Source organism: Apodemus sylvaticus, chromosome 5 (genome assembly GCF_947179515.1).
Source record: "Apodemus sylvaticus chromosome 5, mApoSyl1.1, whole genome shotgun sequence".
NCBI classification, from domain to species: domain Eukaryota; kingdom Metazoa; phylum Chordata; class Mammalia; order Rodentia; family Muridae; genus Apodemus; species Apodemus sylvaticus.
In genome coordinates this window covers 41,607,556-41,628,272 of record NC_067476.1, presented here as the reverse complement: position 1 = coordinate 41,628,272, position 20,717 = coordinate 41,607,556, and the positions used below count along the sequence as shown (strand labels likewise).

General features: G+C 38.3%; 1 protein-coding gene and 1 pseudogene across 1 annotated transcript in view; one reads left to right on the top strand and one right to left on the bottom strand.

Moving 5' to 3' along the window:
- Positions 1–13,484, bottom strand: part of Psmd14 (proteasome 26S subunit, non-ATPase 14) — an 87,864-nt gene extending 74,380 nt beyond the window's left edge. The window contains exons 1-3 of the mRNA XM_052182568.1: positions 13,294–13,484; positions 4,131–4,261; positions 1,764–1,815 (exon numbers count right to left, since the gene is read on the bottom strand). Of these exons, the coding sequence (XP_052038528.1) occupies positions 1,764–1,811 (48 nt within the window). The 5' untranslated portion in view covers positions 1,812–1,815; positions 4,131–4,261; positions 13,294–13,484. The remainder of the gene's footprint in view (positions 1–1,763; positions 1,816–4,130; positions 4,262–13,293) is intronic.
- A 1,464-nt stretch (positions 13,485–14,948) lies between these two features.
- Positions 14,949–15,221, top strand: LOC127684177 (dynein light chain 1, cytoplasmic-like; annotated as a pseudogene).
- The last annotated feature ends 5,496 nt before the right edge of the window (positions 15,222–20,717 follow it).

The window sequence follows — 20,717 nt, the reverse complement described above, 5'->3', positions numbered from 1 at the left end:
TTAAAGACCAAACAAATATGGGAGGGATGTTGGATTGATCCGTTTTGAGGAAGGAAAAAATAGCTGTAGACTGGGCTCAGTGTAGGTCAGTGGCAGACTCAAGCAGCCCAGGTAATGAGATCTGAATAAAGATCCTGATACTCAGGGCCTACTGAAGCACGTGGAACTTTCAAGCTGGTGAGCACACTGACTTGCAAAAGTAAAATTTAAAAGAGAAACAAAAGAACTGATCATCTAGTGTTTTTAAAAAGATACCACAAAAATAAGAACTCTACACATTATTCTTCTGAGAACTTGCCATCTAACTGGAGAAGGAAAAATATATGAAATAGTATGTTCTTAAATAACACATATTAAAGTTCTAACAAACACACAAACTGAGGATCCTGAGACTAGCAAATAAATTGGAAACAGGAGAGATTACTGGAGTTTCCCATATTCTCCAAAGGCATGCAGAGGTCACTGTGAAACGGGTATCTCAGTCTGCGGCCATTATTTCACATACAGCAAATTTTCAGAACAGATTTACAAGATAAATATTATATCTACTAATTAAGGAAAGTTAATTTGGTATTCAGATATGATTCAACTTCAGTTAAAAATTTTGCTAAGGCAATGACTTAATTTGCACATAAATTTGTAGTATCTCCATGACAAAGAATGAATTACATCATCAAAGAAAAGGAAGTACCATGATGAAACTGGCTAGTAATAAGCATAAGAAATGTTCAAAACTAACAAAAATGAAAAGTAAGCCTGCAGCAGCATAAAACAGAGAATCACAAAAAGATGGCACCTTTCTAAAAGGAATTCTCAGTGACAAATCATGACAAGACTAATCAAGATTCTTATAGGTGTGCTTTTAAAACACACATAGACACACACACACAAAACATTTATTAAGTCTCGAAACTGTATTTCTTCCTCTAAATACACTTTAATTTAAAGGAAAAAAGACCAAATCCTGATAGTAACATAGGAAAAGAGGGAAAGCTGGTAACTAATAGACTAAAGCTGCAGGGAGAGAATGGTGCCTGGTAACACTCCCATTAATTAAGGAAACAGAGAAGCAGAAATAGGATCAAACTTGAAGAGGCTAGTCAGCGGGCATGTCGAGCAGAGGTAGAGCACTTTCTTAGTGTGTGTGAAAGATCCTCAACACAGCACAAATGAAATTCCTTAGCTGAGAGCAAGCACATGGCTTTCTGACAGTCCTACCTAGATATCAATACCCAATAGGAATGGACACAGTAAATAATAGTGAAACAATTGACAAATCACTGAGTTCTAATAAACAGTATAAAAAACCGTAAAAATAATCAAACTTGAAAGGAAAAAAGTAGCTATTATCAATTCATCCATGTACAAATAATTACTAGCAGAAATTTAGTTAAGATTGCATACAGATTGATTTTCAGGAGTACTAAAAAATTATACCATATTATATTTTTCATGTATAACATAAAAAGTTTACATTATAAACTCAAGAATATCATGTTTTAAGTTCTTTTTTTGATTTTCTTTTGAAAAAGAAACTTTATAAGCTCACATATCTCAACACTTTAAACCAAACAACTAAACATCTAAAATTCTTATTCCCAGGAGAAAAGGATAAAAATCTTTCCAGTGTTACTTCATGTTGCAATTTAGCAACCACCAATAAGATATGCCTCTTACCATAAGGTGATATGTTGGTTCTTTGTCTTAAGATAACTACATAAAAGATTGTTGTTTACACACTAAGAAACCGTCTGCATACTAACCTGGCCCAGTCCAGGCATACCTCCTCCAAGTCTAAGAAGTCTGTCCATATTTCTAGAAAACAGAAACAAAGGAAAATGTTCCTAAGTACAAAAGTGTTTACTCAATTGCTATCTATATAATTCACCTTCAGTCACTCAGTATGTCAAAAATATTGGTGGTAATTACAACACAACATCAGACTTCCTGTTAATTAACACCACATATTAATTCAAGAAGCTGTCTTCCATGCTAATTAACAGACCTTATTTTACTGCTTTGGTTTTGGGTTATCCCCAGTTTTAAAGACAAGCAATCTTAGCATACTTTCAAAACTTTGCTATCCTTAAGTTAATTATATTTTCTTATTGTTATCTAATAAAACACCTGGATAGGGGGAAAGTGCCTAGAATGCTTATCATATGTATGATTGAATTCCCTTCAATTTGTTCAGAGTGTACAAATAAAAATCTACACTTTTAAATTAAATTTTAACATCCTCATTAGTAAGTGCTGTGCTAATTAACTTACAGCTTGTCAGTTATCATCAAAACTACATGTGAAAGACATTGTAAGTAGATTACAGATCTCTGAATTAGCATCAAAGGCTTTTTAAAAATGAACTCATTATATTAAAAGAAAATACTATAAACATAAAATGAATTGAGATAGTGTTCTAGAGCCCACACAGATACACTTATATCAGACTTTGTAGAGCTACACATCCCTTCACAGCTGCTATTCTCAATCACAATTTCAGAGTTAATTATTACAACTTTGAGACATCAGTTTATCATCAGCATCTGGAATAACTAAAGAAGATACTCATAAACATGAGAAGCTCACAAAAGAAATAAAGGAAAGAAATGGCAGGTGTACTCACATGGCCTCTGCTACAGAACAAGGAACCAAATTATTCATACAAAGAACAGTGCAACTAAGCATGTAAAAATGAAAACAAGGGGCTGGCGGTGGTGGCGCATGCCTTTAATCCCAGCACTTGGGAAGCAGAGAGGCAGGTGGAGTTCGAGGCCAGCCTGGTCTACAAAGTGAGTTCCAGGACAGCCAGGGCTACACAGAGAAACCCTGTCTCGAAAAAAAACAAAAACCAAGAAACAAAAAAAAGAAAAAAAAAAAAGAAAGAAAAGAAAAGAAAAATGAAAACAATTTAACTTTAAAACTATTACTGAGCCTTAAAATGTGTCTTCTTCCTAAGTGTATAATTTAGATCATCACAAATTATAATCTAAATGCTAAGAGATTAGGAATTTTTGCTCATGCTTTATCAATTAGAAAGACTGCAAACTAGACCTAAATAACATACTTAAATTATTACAATTCTGTCCAATTATGTTTGCTGAATCAATTGGTAACAACTTTGACAATTGTAACATTAAAAACTTGAAGTCTGCATACAGAATAGCACACACAAAGATAAAGACCTGGACAGCACACTGGCTGATGTAACCATCACCTGCATCAAGAAGCCACATGAAATTCCTCTCATGCCCCTTCCAGACTCCACCACTCCAGATAGGTGGGATTCTGGATTCTAACAGTACAAAATAGTTCTGCTGTTTTCAAACTGAATAAAAACAGAATCATAGATTTTTTTTTTTTTTGGTCTGACTTTTTCTTTCACACAACATGTTTATGAGATTCACAACAGATGAATTAATTCATCTGTATAAATGAAAAGGCAAGAAAATTTGGTATTTCAGGCAAAATCTAATCTTCACAACCATACTTATCTGCCTAATTATAATTACAAATAACATATCCATCAAGTTCCTCAACTCAGTCATTCAATACAATCCCTTTTAGACAACCCTGTATTTTTTAAAATATTAAAGATTATTTTCTCTAAAATATATTTCTAAAGAAGAGAAATTATTTTGGACCATTTTAAGTTCATAAAGAATCAATGGAGGTGGCAGCATACACTTCAGAGTACATACACATATATGCACATATCCATACATTCATTCTAGGCCAAAGTCAGCTCCCAGCTGTGTTAGTTTTCTCTTTCCCTGCGCTGTTTCTGATGACATTACTCAGACTCCAGATGCTGTGAATATACATGAGCGATGTGGGGAGCAGAGGGAAAGAAAATCTGGCAGGTCAAATTTGTGTTTTTCACAAAATTAGATGTCTGAGCAAACAGGAAAAGATATTTAACAAATTAAAACACTTAAAATGAACACATTTTATAAAAATACTAACATTTGGAAATGAAATATATTGATAAATATTCTAAATCACTCAACTTCTAAAATCTGGTTATCACACATATTCATAATTTGATGCCTGTTAAAAAAATAATACATTTACATAGTATCTATCAAATCCTAAAACAACAGATACAGATAAAATACATTCTTAAACCTCACCTGTTCGGTAACTGTAATTCTTATGGTGTTAAACTTCAATTTGTTGAATCTGACAAATTTCTTATTAACTCCAATTCTTGCTAATTCTGGCAGATACAATTTTTCACAAGTAGTTTTCTTTCCTCTCTCTCCTAAAAAAGAAAGGTACTTAATTATTTTGAGAATTGAGAACATTTTATTAGCCACTCCTCCTCCCCTAAAGAAGCAAAATCCTGCAAATGAAACATAAGTCACGGTTTCCCCATTGCTGGAGACTGGACTCAGGGTGCCACCCATGCTAGGCAAACACTCTTACATAGTCAGCTCTAAAACCCAGTTTTAATAATTATCTCGAGAGCATAGACTTATTTACTACCTAAGCAGGTATTATGCATCAAGTGTTTATGATTCACCTTGTGTTTATGAACTGTGCTTTTTCTACAGACTCTGAAGACTGACATTTTATAGCTTTCAGTATTCCTTGAGGTCTCTTAAAGAATAATATTTACTTATATTTTTAAAAAGTTTAAAAATCACTTTATTATAAAATATATTGGTTCAATACAAATTTCTATGCTTGTGCATATAGGATCCTACTAGTGTTATTTTTCTTTTATCTTGAAAACTTGGGCATTTATGATCCCTGCAATTAGTTCATCATTTAATTATTCACAAATATAATGAAAATAATATGAACATGTAAAGTGCTAAGAGTTATAAAATGTAAAGAGGGATAGTATCAGAGCAACACTATCATCTTTTAATTTCTACAGTGTTACTCAAAGCTTTCAATAAGAAGCTGAGTTTGAAGCCTATCTAAAACAGTGAAATTCTGTCAAAACCCACAACAAAACACGGTAACTCTCTCTGCTTTTCTCCTTCCCTCTCTAGACACACTTCAGAATTTAGAACTTTAGATTTTCCACTCATAATCGCAAAGGAATAAACACTAAGAGGAAAAAAAAAGTTCCATTTTATTGCAGATCACAAGTGATCACAAGTGCAAAGTAGCAAACAATTTTGCATTTAATAATAAGAGCAAATTTCAAGCCATGGATCAGAATATTAAGTCTGGTACTACTGACATTCAGAACCATGTGGGGGCTGCCTGGTGTATAACAGAGTGTTTAGCAGTATCTCTGACCTCTATACAGTATATGTTAGCAGAAATAACTAACGTGACAATAAAAAATGTCTCCAGATATTGCTAAATGTCCCTTTGAAGGGCAAAATCACTCAACTGGGAAGCATTTCTATAAAGATAATCTGAGACTAAGAATCTTGAGACAACAATATCCTTACTTTTTCAAACTTATGAACCAAAGAGTTCTAACAATTTGGCAGTTGTTCAAAAATTTAAACACAGAATTACTATATGGTCTACCAATTCTATTCCTTGAAATATGCTACAAAGTATTTAAGACAGGTCTTTAAAACAAGACACATACATGTATGTGCATAGCATTGGGATTCATAATAGTCAAAATATGGAAACAGTCCAAATGACCACCAAGTGTTGAATAAACAAATTCTATCATATATAATAGAATGCATTGAATATTATGTGGCTATAAAAAGGAACAAAATTATGACACATGTATATTACAATTTGGCCAAACCTGAAAACATTATGTAAAGGCTGGAAATGTAGCCCAGCCACTGAGTGCTTGCCTAGGTGTATAAAAAGACCTGAGTTCAATCCGTAGCACAAGAAGAAAGGAAGAAGGAAGAGAGAGAGGGGGGGGGGGAAGGGATGGAGTAGTAGGAAGCCAGACCTAAAAGGTGACATATGTAATGGCTTTAACTTCTAAGTTGACACAACCTAGAATCACTTGAGTTGAGAAGAGTGATTATCTAGATCAGGCTGGCCTGTAAAGAACTGACTGTCTTGACTGTCTTGATTGCCTTTATTTATATGGCAAGACGGAGCCAGAAACTGGGTGATACCATTACCTGGTTTGGGACCCTAGACTGTTAAGAACAGAGAAAACTAGCAGAGTACTAGGCATACTCTCACTCCTTACTCTGTTACTGTCGATGTAAAGGAACTACCTGCTTCAAATTCCTACCCTGACTTCTTCAAAATGAGGATGGACTAACAGCTGGATTTGTAAGATAACAGTGATTCATTTCTCCCACAAGTTGCTTTTGTTGGGGTACTTTTATTACAGCAATAGAGACATCATGTGATTCCACTTGAGTGAAACACAAAATAACCTATTCAAACCTTACCCTCACCCATCGCCACTCCTTTTCCCCATCTCCATGTCCCCTCCCACCTTACACCATTCCACCCTCATGCTGTATTTGTGGTTACACTCATTTCTCCTTTTTAAAAGCTGTTTCTCCCTTTAATACACCCCTGTAAACTTTCCTCATCTCTACCCATACTCAATATCACACAAATACTTATTTATAAAAATTAGAAGACAGGATCAGCATATGAGAGAGAACACGTGATATTTGTCTTGATGAGCATAGGTGACCTCAATGTACTGTTTCCCAGTTTCATCCATTTTCTTCCAAATTTCACAATTTCACTTTTCTTTACAATTCAATAAAATCACATTACATGGCCCACATTTCCATTGTCCATTTACTCATTGATTGGTGGATGGAAAAATTAGCTCCATTTCCTTGTTACTGTCAACACAGAAGCAATGAACATGGCTATGCAAGTATCCCATGATAGGCCACAGGATTCTTTGGCTATATACCCAGGAGTAGCAAAGCTAGGTCTTGTGCTAATTCCATTTTGTTTCTAAAAAACAAAAACTCAGCCGGGCGGTGGTGGTGCACGCCTGTAATCCCAGCACTCTGGGAGGCAGAGGCAGGTGGATTTCTGAGTTCGAGGCCAGCCTGGTCTACAGAGTGAGTTCCAGGACAACCAGGGCTACACAGAGAAACCCTGTCTCCAAAAAACCAAATCCAAAAAACCAAAACCAAAACAAAACAAAACAAAACAAACAAACAAACAAAATACTCATAAGAGTTCCAGAAAGGTCACACCAGTCTGACTCCCACCAGCAGTGCCAAGTTTCCACCTTTCGCTTCCCCAGCACTCTCATCAGCATGTGTACTCATGTGCTAGTCATTCAGCCTGGGAAGAGGTGGAATTTTAGAGAAGCTTTACTTTGTTGTTTCTCTGGTGGCTAAAGTGATGGAAACTTAAAAATAGCTATTGAAGCCGGGAGGTGGTGGCACACGTTTGTAATCCCAGCATTTGGGAGGCAGAGGCAGGCGGATTTCTGAGTTCGAGGCCAGCCTTGAACTCTACAGTGAGTTCCAGGACAGCCAGGGCTATACAGAGAAACCCAGTCTCAAAAAAAAAAAAAAAAAACAAAAAAAAAAAACAAAACCAAATCCACAAAACTTTAAAAAAAAAATTTCTATTGACCATTTGTGTTTCTTCTTTCAAGAAACACTCTTTCAACTCATGAGTCCATTTGTTGACTGGCAGCTTTTTAACAAACATCTATTTATGTGTGTGTATACCATATGTGTGTGGGGGGTGTGGTTTGGATTATTTGCTGTTTAGTTTTTGTAGTTCTTTATATATTCTACATTAACCCCTCTGCCTAAAGTAGAGCTGGCTAAGATTTTCTCCTGTTCTGCAGGCTATCTGTTCACTGTTAAGTTTTTTTGTTTTGTTTTTTGCTGTATAGAAGCTTTTTGATTTCATGTAAGCCCATTTGTCAATTCTAATTGGTATTTATAAATCTAAAAATAAAAATGTTTTCAATCGAAGCAAATATGATGGCTCGCCTCCATTCAACAAAATCATGAGCTATCAATGTTTTTTTAAAAAGTATTACAAGTGGGAAGATGAAAAGCTCTGGAAATGGTTGGCAATAATATGGTGATTCAACAAAGCAAATATACTAAACACTGCAGAACTACATACCAAAAAGTTAAAATGATACATTTTACCAGGTCTATTTTACGCACCCCCACTCCACCCCCCCACACACACACAACAAAACAAAAAAACAGGGCCTACTAGAAATGTACCTACACTTGAGGATTTTTTTGGCAGTCCTGAGGACAGCCCACTGCACTTAGGACTTGTCCATGAGAGCAAGCATTCTATTACTGAACTATACCTCCAGTTCCTATCAAGGTATTTGAAATACAGAATTCATCTTCACAAGAGACATATATTCCAAGGGTTCACGCATGTAAAACAGTGAGCAATTAGCTACACTCAAAGGACGCTGTTCATCTGAGTTACCTAGACTTTCAAAATCAGAAAAATACAAAATAAGCACTTACGTATGCTACATGTACAATTAATTCACTAACATCTCAAATGTAATTCTCCCAATCTTTATTTCATATCATTAAGTCATTAATAAGATCATCTAGAGGTGCAAGAAACACAAACAGCCCACTGGGATGAGTTAAATAATGACTACTACTTTCCTTAGCATACGGGGGTAAATGCTGTTACCCTGCAGGTAATCCTCAGGACTGCCAAAAAATCCTCAAGTATAGGCTCTGATACTCATTCTTCAGACATTACTTCTCAATTTTCTCATTCACAAAGAGAATAAAGAGAATGTCTGTTTCACACAGCTGTTTAGAATAAATAAATCAATGCACATAGAAAAAACACTTAACACAACCACAGGCATAACACAAGCAATGAATGCTACTTCTATAGTCAGCACTCACCATCCTAGAATGGCCACCCTTCTTTCTCACTCTGAAGCCACTTAGAAGGCCTCAGAACACCAGGTATATTCACAGAAATAAATCCATCATATTGGAGACAGGGGCATACATTTTCAGAATTCAGCAAAAAAGGTTCACGAGTTAAACTGTACACAGTAACATAAAAGAGAAGTAAGAATTTTGTTGTTTTTGTTGTTGTTTTGGGGGTTTTTTGGTGGGTAGGGTTTGAGACAGGGTTTCTCTGTGTAGTCCTGGCTGTTCTTGATCTCACTCTGTAGACCAGGCTAAGCCTAAAACTCACAAAGACCTGCCTGCCTCTGCCACCAAAGGCATGAGCCATAAGCACCTAACTAAAAGAAAACACCTTCAATTCTCAGAAACAGAAGCAATGCAAAAGGTTTCCAGATCCTAAGTTCCCACCTATCAAAAAACCGAGTGTCATAATATTCGCTTTGGTATATTCTTTAATCTATTTTGTTTTGTGTGTGTATTTTGCCTGCATGCATGTATGCGTACCATATGAATACCTGGTACCCCTTGAGGACCAGAAAAGGGTGCCAGATCCTCCTGAACAGGGGTGCAAACGTTTGTGAATGGACATGTGAGTGCTGGGAGCTGAACCTCAGTCCTGTGGCTCTTACAAGTGCTGTTAAGCACTGAGCCCCTTCTCTCTCTACCCCTGATATAACTTCTCTTAACACATTTCTTACCACAATACGAAGTGTTTTACATACCCAGTATAACATCACATACATAGCAATATTCAGAACCCCTATTAGCAAAGAGTATAAAACAAGTATCTACTTGAAGGTTGATAACTTGCCACTTAATCTCTCAGGGTAACAGCTGACTAAAATGTAATTATTTTTATATCATGTTCATGTTAGCTTTAAATCAGTTCTCAAATATTTATAGGCACTACATGGAACAATGGCTGCCTAAAAAGCAGATCCTTCAAAGTTGAATTAATTTACATTTTTTTCAACCTTCCAAACATTTCCTAGGGATACTAAGATATCAAAAACACCTGAACTTTATTTAAAGTCATGAAGCACTGCTTTACTGGTTTACTCCCCATTCCTCTACATAAATAATAATATTCTCAAACCAATAGTAAATCCTTTCAAACTACTTCATATTCGGGATCTCACTGTATATCTACATTCAATTACTCTATTCTCTGATTTGTAGAAGACAGGAACTTTGTCCCTATTTTTTCCAGTACAATCAGAACTAGAATTAAAACTAAATGTAACTCTTTAAGTAGGATTTTTCCCCCACCTTTTGGGTTTTATTGAAACAGGGTCTCACCAGCCAGGACCTTGCTAGCGCAGGCCGGCCTCATGTGTGCAGCAATCCTGTCACCTCTGCCTCAGGAGTACTGGAATTGCAAGACTGAGAGCCACCAGCAAGGTGGCTTAGCAATTGAAGGGCTTGCTTCTTAGCCTCATGTGTTAGTTTGAGCCCCAGAACCCAAGTGGCTGAAGTACTGAACTGACTTCTAGAGGCCAGCAGGTCAGACTGGTTTTTCTCCCCTTCCCAAACCCACTTTCTCTACCTGTGTCTGTCTCCCTCCCCTCCCTCACAAACACCAATCAGTGAATCAGTATTTTAAATATTAAAAAACAGGATTCCACTCCAAGCTCCATGTAGAAGACTGAAAATTTAGTCTTACAAGAAATACAGCTATCTACCACATTGTCACTAATTACAACTTCTAAGCAAAATATTTGCTAAGTACTACCATACAGAAAAACTGTAATATAAAGTAAAAAATGCCTCTAGAGTCAATCAACTTAGATTTGAATCCAGACAGCATCATCTACCTACTGTATTATGTAGAACAAGTTATTTTGTTCTGGAGCCAGATGCTAAAGTTCATCTATAAAATACACAACCCTGCTAAGTCTGCTGTCACAATACATCCAAAATGTCTAACAGAACCTGGACAGAATATCCTAGGTAAATGCTGCCACTGTGCATTTACTGCATGCAACCATCTTTATGGTTACAGCTCTTTTAAGGTTGATAAAGATCATTCAATCTAATGCTTTTGTTGGCAGCTGAGGATCCCAAAGCAAAAGTATGGATTCTTCAGTAAGAGCAGCAACACTACAGTAAACTCATCACAAGCAGATTCGGTGCACACTCAGGCAAGGTTCATGGCTAGTCCCGAATCATCACAAGAGCACTGCGGTAACACTGAAAACCAAAAAGGCACAAAAAGGCTTCCTGTTCCTGATCTTCAAATGATTCAGAATGTAGGGACTAGGTATACTATTTATATAGCAAGTATAAAAAGAAGATGGATCCAGTCCCTGAAGTTAAAACCCAGCTTTTTAACTAGAATTGCAATGTTTTTATTATAAAGATCTTAGGGGGTGGGATGAACGTCCCAAATCCAACAGGTGAGACTAAAAGATCATAACTTTAAAATGTTGTTCTTTTAACACGATTTAACTTTGTTTTAGACAAATCCAAGTCCAACTTTCAGTTCTTCACCAAAACACCTTAGCTATAGTGAATGATGAGCCACCGAATATCTTATCTCTACATATACAACCTATGCACTTTAAGACATAGGATTTATTTGTATTAATCATGTGGTGGGGGCGGGTATCAATACAGGTACATCTGCAGAGCTGGAGTTACAATCCACTGTGAGCCACTAGACGTGGGTGCTGGGAATAGAACCTGGCTGCTCTGTAGCAGTACACAAGCTTAGCCACTGAGCTATCTCTGAGCTATCTTAGGCCCTAAGCAATACAATTTAAACATTAAAAACGAACCATGAGGTAACATGGCAAGATGGGCACCATTATTAATTATCTCCATGAACAATCTGTCCAGTTTCCACAGGACTGTGGAAGCTAAGGCAGGAAGATTATTACATCAGGCAGTGGCTAGCCTGGGTTGTGTAGGGAGAAGCCATCTCAAAAACAAACAGAAAAGCAGAACCACCACCAGCCTGGCCTATAATAAGTTATGCAGATCAGGCCGGCCTCAAACTGCCAGAGATTCCTCCACCTTTTCCTCCCTAGTATTGGGAGTGTTCACATGAGAACTGTATTTCTTAGCTAAGTTTTAGGGCCTTTTATATTAAATCTTTATTAGTGTTTGGGTTTTTTGGGTTTTTTTGTTTTGTTTTGTTTTGTTTTGCTTTTTTTGGTTTTTGCTTGTGAGACAGGATCTCTTGTATAGTCCTGACTGGCCTGGAACTCGTTTTGTAGACCAGGCTGGTCTTCAACTCAAAGATCAGCCTGCCTCTGTCTCCTGAATTCTGGGATTAAAAGTGTGAGTTCTTAGTGCTTAGAGTTCTTACTGCTGTGAAGAGACACTATGACCACAGCAACTCTTACAAAACATTTCATTGGGGCTGGCTTACAGGTTCATTATCATCATGGTGGGAAGCATGGCAGCATGCGGGTAGACATGGGGCTGGAGAAGGAGCTGGGAGTTCTACATCTTGATCAACACGAAGCAGTTGTGCCACACTAGAGCATATGATACCTCAAAGCCCACCCCAACAGTGACATACTTCCTCCAGCAAAGCCACGCCTCCTAATGGTGCCACGCCCTCATGCTACACTACAGGGACCAATTACAAACTACCAGCCACGAAGTGGAACTTGGTGGTCATTTTAACTTTTTTCCCCCCACTCTGTGCTAAAGTAGGATTACAAGCGCAACACACACAGAGTAGGATCACATTCCGCTCTCACCTTTAAGCGCAACACTTGGAAAATCGTAGAAGCCTGGGGTGCATAATTAGTTTTGGCCAAGCAGAGATATTGAGTAAGAGCCTACCTCCAAATTAATAAGTAAACGAAGAGTCCCAAAATTTCTTAAGTCTCTTTTGAAATGCTGGCATTATTCTTTGACAGACACTGAGCTCGACACACAGTAAAAGGAGTTCCAATAACCCACAGCAGCGTTAGCAGATTTCTACTTTTCTCAAAAATGGAAATGTAATCAATTCACAGACCAGTACACGAGTGGAGCAATAGAAGTAATAGCTTAGCAGGAATAACCTAACTTTATTCTGAAAACATTCAGGATGAAAAGTAATGCTTCTCTGAAGGTTTTAAAGCTACCAGGACAAACAATTAAGCGAACATGCACTCTCCCGAAATTCGACCCACCCTCACTCCTTTTCTCCCCTAGACTGGAAGTTTTTCAATACAGGAGGAACTAAAGACGAACACAAGTAGACCACAACGGGTTCTGCCAGTTGATGGGTTAAAGGTTCCCAAGCTAGGAGAAAGCAGAAACGTTTGCAAGATGACATCCAGACCTGGCCCTGCCAGAGACCCGGAGGTGAGGGAAGGGAGGAACGAGGGGCCCGCGCTCCCCATCAGGCCCCGGACTCCACCGGCAACCTGGCTGGGCAACGTGACTCAGGAAAGCCCAAGGCTTGCGGCGGCCTAGCGAGGCAGGCTCCCGGACGTCCCAGGCCCGCCTCGGGGCTCGGCTGAGGCCGTCAGAAGAGAAGTCGCAGTCTGCATCCTACCTGGCCTTGTGGCGACGCGGCGGCGAGGGCAGCGCCTCACACTCAACAAGGACCTGGCTCGGAGAACCGGCGATGAATCAGCCCGATTCCATTCAAAAGAGTCGCCCAGGCCTCTGCTGAGAAGTACTTCCGGGTTCCCGGCTTCCTTAGGCTTCCTTTCCTCTACCGCCAATTGGAGTCCGCCGGGGAGCGGAGCCGGCTGGGGGCGGGGGAGCGCACGGCGCACGCGCAGGCCGCCGCTGGTTCCAGGCCCGGGGAGGCGGAAGTCAGGCGGGCTGCTCCGCCCTCCTGGTTTTCTCCCAGCGCCAATCTTGCTTCACAGAGGTCTCCCTGCTTTGGAAATTTTAGAGGCGTTAGCGTTGTGGAGCTTAGCATCTGCCTGGTTCTGTCCTTCGCCTTTGTGGCCTTTCTCAAAAAGTAAAATCTTGAATTAATGTTGTCTTGGTCACTTGAAAAGCAAAAATTAAAGGGTGGAAGGGGAGATGCCTAGAAATAAACAGACTCCGCATCCGAGTTTACCTCTTTGTGCCTTCACTGCTTAAAAAGGGTTATAGATCTCAAGGAAATTGGACGTTTTTCCAGTGTTCCTGCCTCTTGTTTTCTGCTGTTTCAGTACTTGTTGAAAAAACTACTTCTCTGCATAATTAAACAATAAACGACCTTTTATCTTTGTGATTTCAAAACAAAGTTACTCAAGAAATTAACTTTGGCAAGTTTATATCACACCCTGGGTCTAGATGCAATCTCCGTTTAGGTCACTCAACTATGTTTATGGATTACTCTCACTTTCGCAAATATGTTTAAATGCATCTTTAAAGTGTTTCTAATTAAAAAAAAAAAGCATTCCTGAATCAAAACTGAATGGTGGAAGAGAACGGATTACAGAATCATTTCCCTTTAGTAAAACTCACAAGGAATACGGTTATTACTCACAATATGATTGTGATGGTTTGTCCCATATGCTTGCCCCAGGGAGTGGCCCTATTAATACATGTGGCTCTGTGGGAGTAGGTATGGCCTTGTTTGAGTAGGTGTGTTACTGTGAGTGTGGGCTTTAACACCCTCATATTAGCTGCCTGGAAGTCAGTAATTCTGCTAGCAGCCTTCAGATGAACATGTAGAATTTTCAACTCTTCCTGTACCATGCCTGCCTGGATGCTGCTGTGTTCCCACCTTGATGATAAAGGACTGAACCTGTAAGTCAGCTCTAATTACATGTTATCTTTAAAAGAGCCGTCTTGGTCATGGTGTCTGTTCATGGCAGTAAAACCCTAAGACAATGGTTAAGACTTACCTGGCCCGGAGAGGTGGCTCAGCAACTTAGCACTCTTGCTTTTGCTGCCCTTCCAGAAGACCCTAGTTCATTTCCCAGCAACCACAATGGGCTGCTCACATACAACCGCTTGTAACTTCACCCCCAGAAGATTCAGCGACCTCTTCTTTTCTCCCAAGAGCACCCCATTCACGTGCATACATAAACATACACATTTTAAAACAGTATTTGTATTAATTCTCAGAGAATTAATAAACATTAAACATATTCGCGAGATACACCACTGTTCCTGTAGCGACCAGCTGTCCTCTGCTGCTGCAGCTGCAGCTGCATCTTCCCCGGGAGTTCGCAGCAGCCCGCTGGCCCCTGCTCCAGAGTAATCATGTGCGACCAGAAGGCGGTGATCAAAAATGCAGACATGTCGGAAGAAATGCAACAGGACTCTATGGAGTGCCCTACTCAGGCATTGGAGAAGAACAACGCAGAGAAGGATATTGCAGCCGTACTGAGAAGGAGTTTGACAAGAAGTACAACCCTACCTGGCACTGCATTGTGGGCCGAAACTTCGGTAGTTTCGTGACATAAGAAACCAAACACTTCATCTACTTCTACCTGGGTCAGGTGACCATTCTGCTGTTCAAATCTGGTTAAAAGCATGGACTTGTGCCAAACACCCTGTGATGCATCCAAAAGACGAGGACTGCATCCTAAACTCCAAATACCACACACCGAATCTTCAGCCTTGCTAGGGGAACACCTCGTTTCAATCTGTTGTGTTTTGTACAGAGCATCAATCTATGTACAGTTTGTGGTTATAAAAGTAGTAAAACAGCTTACATTTGTATTTACGTTCTAGTCCATACTTCTGTACCATTTTTTTCTCCCTGAGGTCATTCCTTTAAAAATAAATCTGTTGGAGATGAAAATAAAAAACATATTCGCTTCCCAGCTCCTCCTCCCAACCTGGAACTGCTCTTCCCCATCTAGGCCAGTCTGTGTTGCCCAACTAGACTTGGGAATGTGGTTGACCTATCAGGGATACATAATTAAAGAAAACTGTCTCTTCCTCTCCCTTTCCTTTGCTAGTGGTAGGATCTGGTACCTATCTTCCCACCACTATGCTGGGATTTTGTCTGGCTTGAGCTTGCTTAGATCTTATGCATGTTGTCACATCACTATGAATTCATATGTGCAAATGCCCAGTGGCGTCTAGAAAACAGTTTCTTTGATCCACCACCTCTGCTGCTGGCAATCTCTCATATCTACTCTTCTGAAAAGACCCTGAGCCTTGGAGGAAGGGATGAGATATGAATGTATGATTGAAGGCTGAGCACTCCACAGACTCCCGTGCATTGTCTCATGGAGAGGCTCTGTGTTAACTGGCATCTACTACAAGAAGCATCTCTGATGAAGGTTGGGATATGCTCTGATCTATGCTATGACCTAACAGTATTAGAAGTCATCACTATGTCCATTTAGCAGAATAACAGGATTGAGTTCTTTCTTAAAGCCTATGACCTACCTAGACACAGTTCTTGGACCCTTTAACAGTTCTAGGTATGAGTTCTGTCTAATAGAACAGACCTTAGATATAATCAGAAAGTGTTGGTTACTCTCATAACATTCATACCATTATTGCATCAGATGGAATATCTTGTCAGGCCAATTGTTTTTGTAGCTTGCAATGTTCAGGGCTGGGTCATTGCATCTTTTAGCACCAAGAAAGTTAGCCAATAGGAATGAAGCTTCCAGGTGAGTACCAGCTTGGTTTCTCTGTGTTCTTTGTGTCCAGTATGTGGACTCTTCAACAACAGTTCAGACTGTCAAGTTCTGGGGAATAGGCTGCAATCCTTGGGTGTTGGTACATATGAATCCATTGGCCAAAAGTTGGAAAAGAGGTGACACTTGCTGATGTTTATGTGTTAGCATGTGGTGTCTAGTCAGGGTACTACTCTGTATTGTACGGTAACACAATTAAACCTCATCTATATGTGTATTTGCAAATATTTTAGCAAGTTTCTATAGTAGAAGGATAATTTGTAAAGATTTATTTTTATTATTTTTGTTTATGTATATAAGTGTGCCTGTGTGAATGAATGCTACTTCTGTGCAGGTGCCTTCAGAGGCCAAAAGAGGGTACCAGATCACACATGGCTAGAGTTACAGACAGTTGTGGCTTTCCGGGCTTTGGGCACTGGAAAGGGAATTCATCTCCTGGAAGAGCAACAAATATACTTAACCACCAAGCCACATTTCCAGTCCCTAAAATGAGTTTTTAATGTGTTCAGAGTCCAGAGTACTCATCCATTACATAATGGAACTTTGTAATGTGTTAAAAAAAAGCTAATGGAAACCATTTCTGAAGAACTAAAAGTAAGGGAAAAGAGAACATCAGAAATTAGTAAAACTAACTAAAATGAGGGTACTCCCCTTTAATCCCAGCACAGAAGAAGAAGAAGAGGAGGAGGAGAAGGAGGAGGAGGAGGAGGAGGAGGAGGAGGAGGAGGAGGAGGAGGAGGAGGAGGAGGAGGAGGAGGAGTGTACTGACTGGTTTTGTGTGTCAACTTGACACAGGTTGGAGTTATCACAGAGAAAGGAGCTTCTGTTGGGGAAGTGCCTCCATGAGATCCAGCTGTGGGGCATTTTCTCAATTAGTGATCAAGGGAGGAGGGCCCCTTGTGGGTGGTACCATCTCTGAGTTGGTAGTCTTGGGTTCTATAAGAGAGCAGGCTGAGCAAGCCAGGGGAAGCAAGCCAGTAAGAATCATCTCTCCATGGCCTCTGCATCAGCTCCTGCTTCCAACCCTGCTTGAGTTCCAGTCCTGACTTCCTTTTGTGATGAACAGCAATGCAGAAGTGTAAGCTGAATAAACCCTTTCCTCCCCAACTTGCTTCTTGGTCATGATGTTTGTGCAGGAATAGAAACCCTGACTAAGACAAGGAGGAAGAGGAGAAAGAGGAGGAGGGAGGGGGGGAGGGAGAGGGGGGAAGGGGATGGAGAGAAAGAGGTGGAACTCTGTTAGTTCTAGACCAGCCTGGTTAACATAACAGAGTTCCAGGGCTACATAATGATACTCTGTCACACACACACACAAAAAAAAAATCCTTAAAATTATTTTAAAAAGTAACAATTATTTTAAAAACATCAGTTAGAGAATTGAAAATACATTAACAAAAGTAAAAACTTTACATAGTGGGTCTTACTAGCAGGCTTAATCAAGGGAAGAAAGAATATATATTTACTATGGCAGTGGTTTGTAGGACTCATCAGACTGAATCTTTGGGTTCATCAAACTGAAAATAGGTTCAGTTTATTTAAATCATGCCTTTTTTTCATGCTTTTTAGGATCTTCAAACCTATATAGTTCCTCTTATCTGTTGTTCTTTCTCTCCTCACTACCCCCACACTGAATCCTGCATTTCGGGGGTGGGGATGATCAATCTACTGCATCTTGTGTAATCTCCTATATCCCCACTTATAAACCTTGATTTACTTAACCTGCCTGTGCTGACTGGGTTGGTGTGTCAACTTGATGCAGGCTGGAGTTATCAAGTAGAAAGGAGCTTCAGTTGGGGAAGTGCCTCCATGAGATCCAGCTGTGAGGCATTTTCTCAATTAGTGATCAAGGAGGGAGAGCCCCTTGTGGATGGTACCACCTTTGGGCTGGTGTTCTTGGGTTCTATAAGAGAGCAGGCTGAGCAAGCCAGGGGAAGCAAGCCAGTAAGAATACATCCCTCCATGGTCTCTGCATCAGCTCCTGCTTCCTGACCTGCTTGGGTTCCAGCCCTGACTTCCTTTAGTAATGAACAGCAATGTGGAAATGTAAGTTGTGGGCTGGAGAGATGGCTCAGAAGTAAAGAGTACTGACTGCTCTTGCAGAGGTCCTGAGTTCAAATCCCAGCAACCACATGGTGGCTCACAACCATTCGTAATGAAATCTGATGCCCTCTTCTGGTGTGTCTAAAGACAGCTACAGTATACTTACATAAAATAAATAAATTAATTGTAAAAAATGTAAGCTGAGTAAACCCTTTCCTCCCCAGTTTGTTTCTTGGTCATAATGTTTGTGCAGGAATAGAAACCCCGACTAAGATACTGCCTTTGATCTACATTTTATGGTTTTTTTTAGTATCTTTTAAAGAAGAAAAGATACTCTGGTCAAGAGTAGAAATTAAAATTTAATATCCAATCCTAGACATATTTATCCAGCTATTCTCTTCTACCTAAAAAGAATATTTTAAAGCACTGAGCACATTTAAAATAAAAATAAAATTCCTCTTGAAATAATAAATTCTTTAAAAGCAAACAACAAAACTTTTATTGCAACATATCTGATAGGAATATTATACACCAATGATAACAGATTCTCTTTTAAGTTAGGCCCATTATGGTTTTAAGAACACTGTAACATAAAGGATTATATTTAACATGCTTCCTAAAACTTATGTTGCTGAAAGTTCACATCACTGAATCTATAGTGTACATTGTGTTTTGTCAGAGAGGAACTTTGTTGCTTATTTAGTATCCTCTGAATTTGGCATGTCTATTGAATGATTGGATTGTTACCATTACTACATGCATGTTCAAAACCATAAGATGCACTGACCCCTGACTTTATTAAAAAAAATACTTCCTATTTTAAAGAGTTTAACAGACAACTACTCTCAAATGCAGGTCTGATGGCCTGCCTCTTAAGTTATAATAGTAAATTTTTCATTAACCCTGCTTTATAATAATGAATGTTTTAAAAAAGGGCTGTTGCCATTTAAAATTTTAAGAAATGTTTGGTATGAATTTAAAGAATGCTTTCTGTTCAAAATTCAAAATTGGTTTTAATTGTTATGCCTAATTATAGTTTTTTGAGTTATGCAGTTTGTATTATAAATAAATATAGATCCAGCACAAGGAAAAGAAAAAAAAGGAAAATATTTACATTTTAAAGTACAGTGAATTAATTTAATGTATAAAGCCAATAGAATAATTGTTACTTTTGCCAGATGGTATTTTACATTTTGATAAAAAGATATATTCTTAATCATATATGTCAAGGAAAAGAGACCATATGTTGTTAAACACTTCCAATTTGTCATTTAATTTAAAAGGCACTTACTGATATTGCCATGATTTTTTTTGATGATGTGGTATAAGTATCCCTGATGTCAATTAAATTTCATCTTTCCAAGTAATTTGTTTTAGTTTTCCTCAACTATTTGAGCAAATAATTCAATGAAGAATTGTCTTAACATCTATCTACTAAGAAAAAGACACCCTACAGATAACGATTCAGAATCTACAGTATATATTCAAATTACCAGTGGGTGGGAGTATCTCTGCTTCAAAGGCTTTTAGAACTTTATTTCTTGTTCAGAAAAACAAGTGGAATCATTTGAGTTACAGATAACTCAAATGATTCATATTTACTCGCCTTACACAGAGGAACCCAGGACAACCTAAAAAGTGTTTTCTTAAAGTGATAATTATATTACAGACAATTTTCCAGAGTATCAAAAGGGTTTTAATGAAACAGACATTATGGATGGCACAGAAATAGCATTTAACCTACACAAAACAGTATTAGGCATCTGGCATTAGGTGCTTATTAAAGCAAACATCTTTGGGACCTTTATTTCTCTTGCTTTTTCTAAAAATGGACATTGATGGGTCTTTTTACCCTATAGGCTACCCCTCATTTCTATGTTATGGGGTTCTGTTGAAGGTTTCTTTGGGGAATAGAGTCTTAATTACAATGGACATGAAATTTTCTGTTGTCTCTATATACATTTTCTCCAGGAATTTTCATTGCTTTATGGCTAGATAATTGTCTATTTTTCATTTGATGGATATTTGTACAATTTTCTATTACTTGTTTCTATAAACTTCTATGAATATTCTTAGTGTCTTTCCTCTGTTGTGTCTGACAAAAAGTTTCACGAATATAACTACAAATAAAACTAATAGATTGTAATATATATTATTATATAGACTAATAATCTATAATAATATATTTTAGTAGATATATCAAATTTGTACTAGTGAGTATGTATTTCTAATATACTATATATTATATATTTGTAATTATATGATATATTAAATTATATTATATCATAATTTTAAAATAAATTATAATATGATAAAATATGTAAATAACATC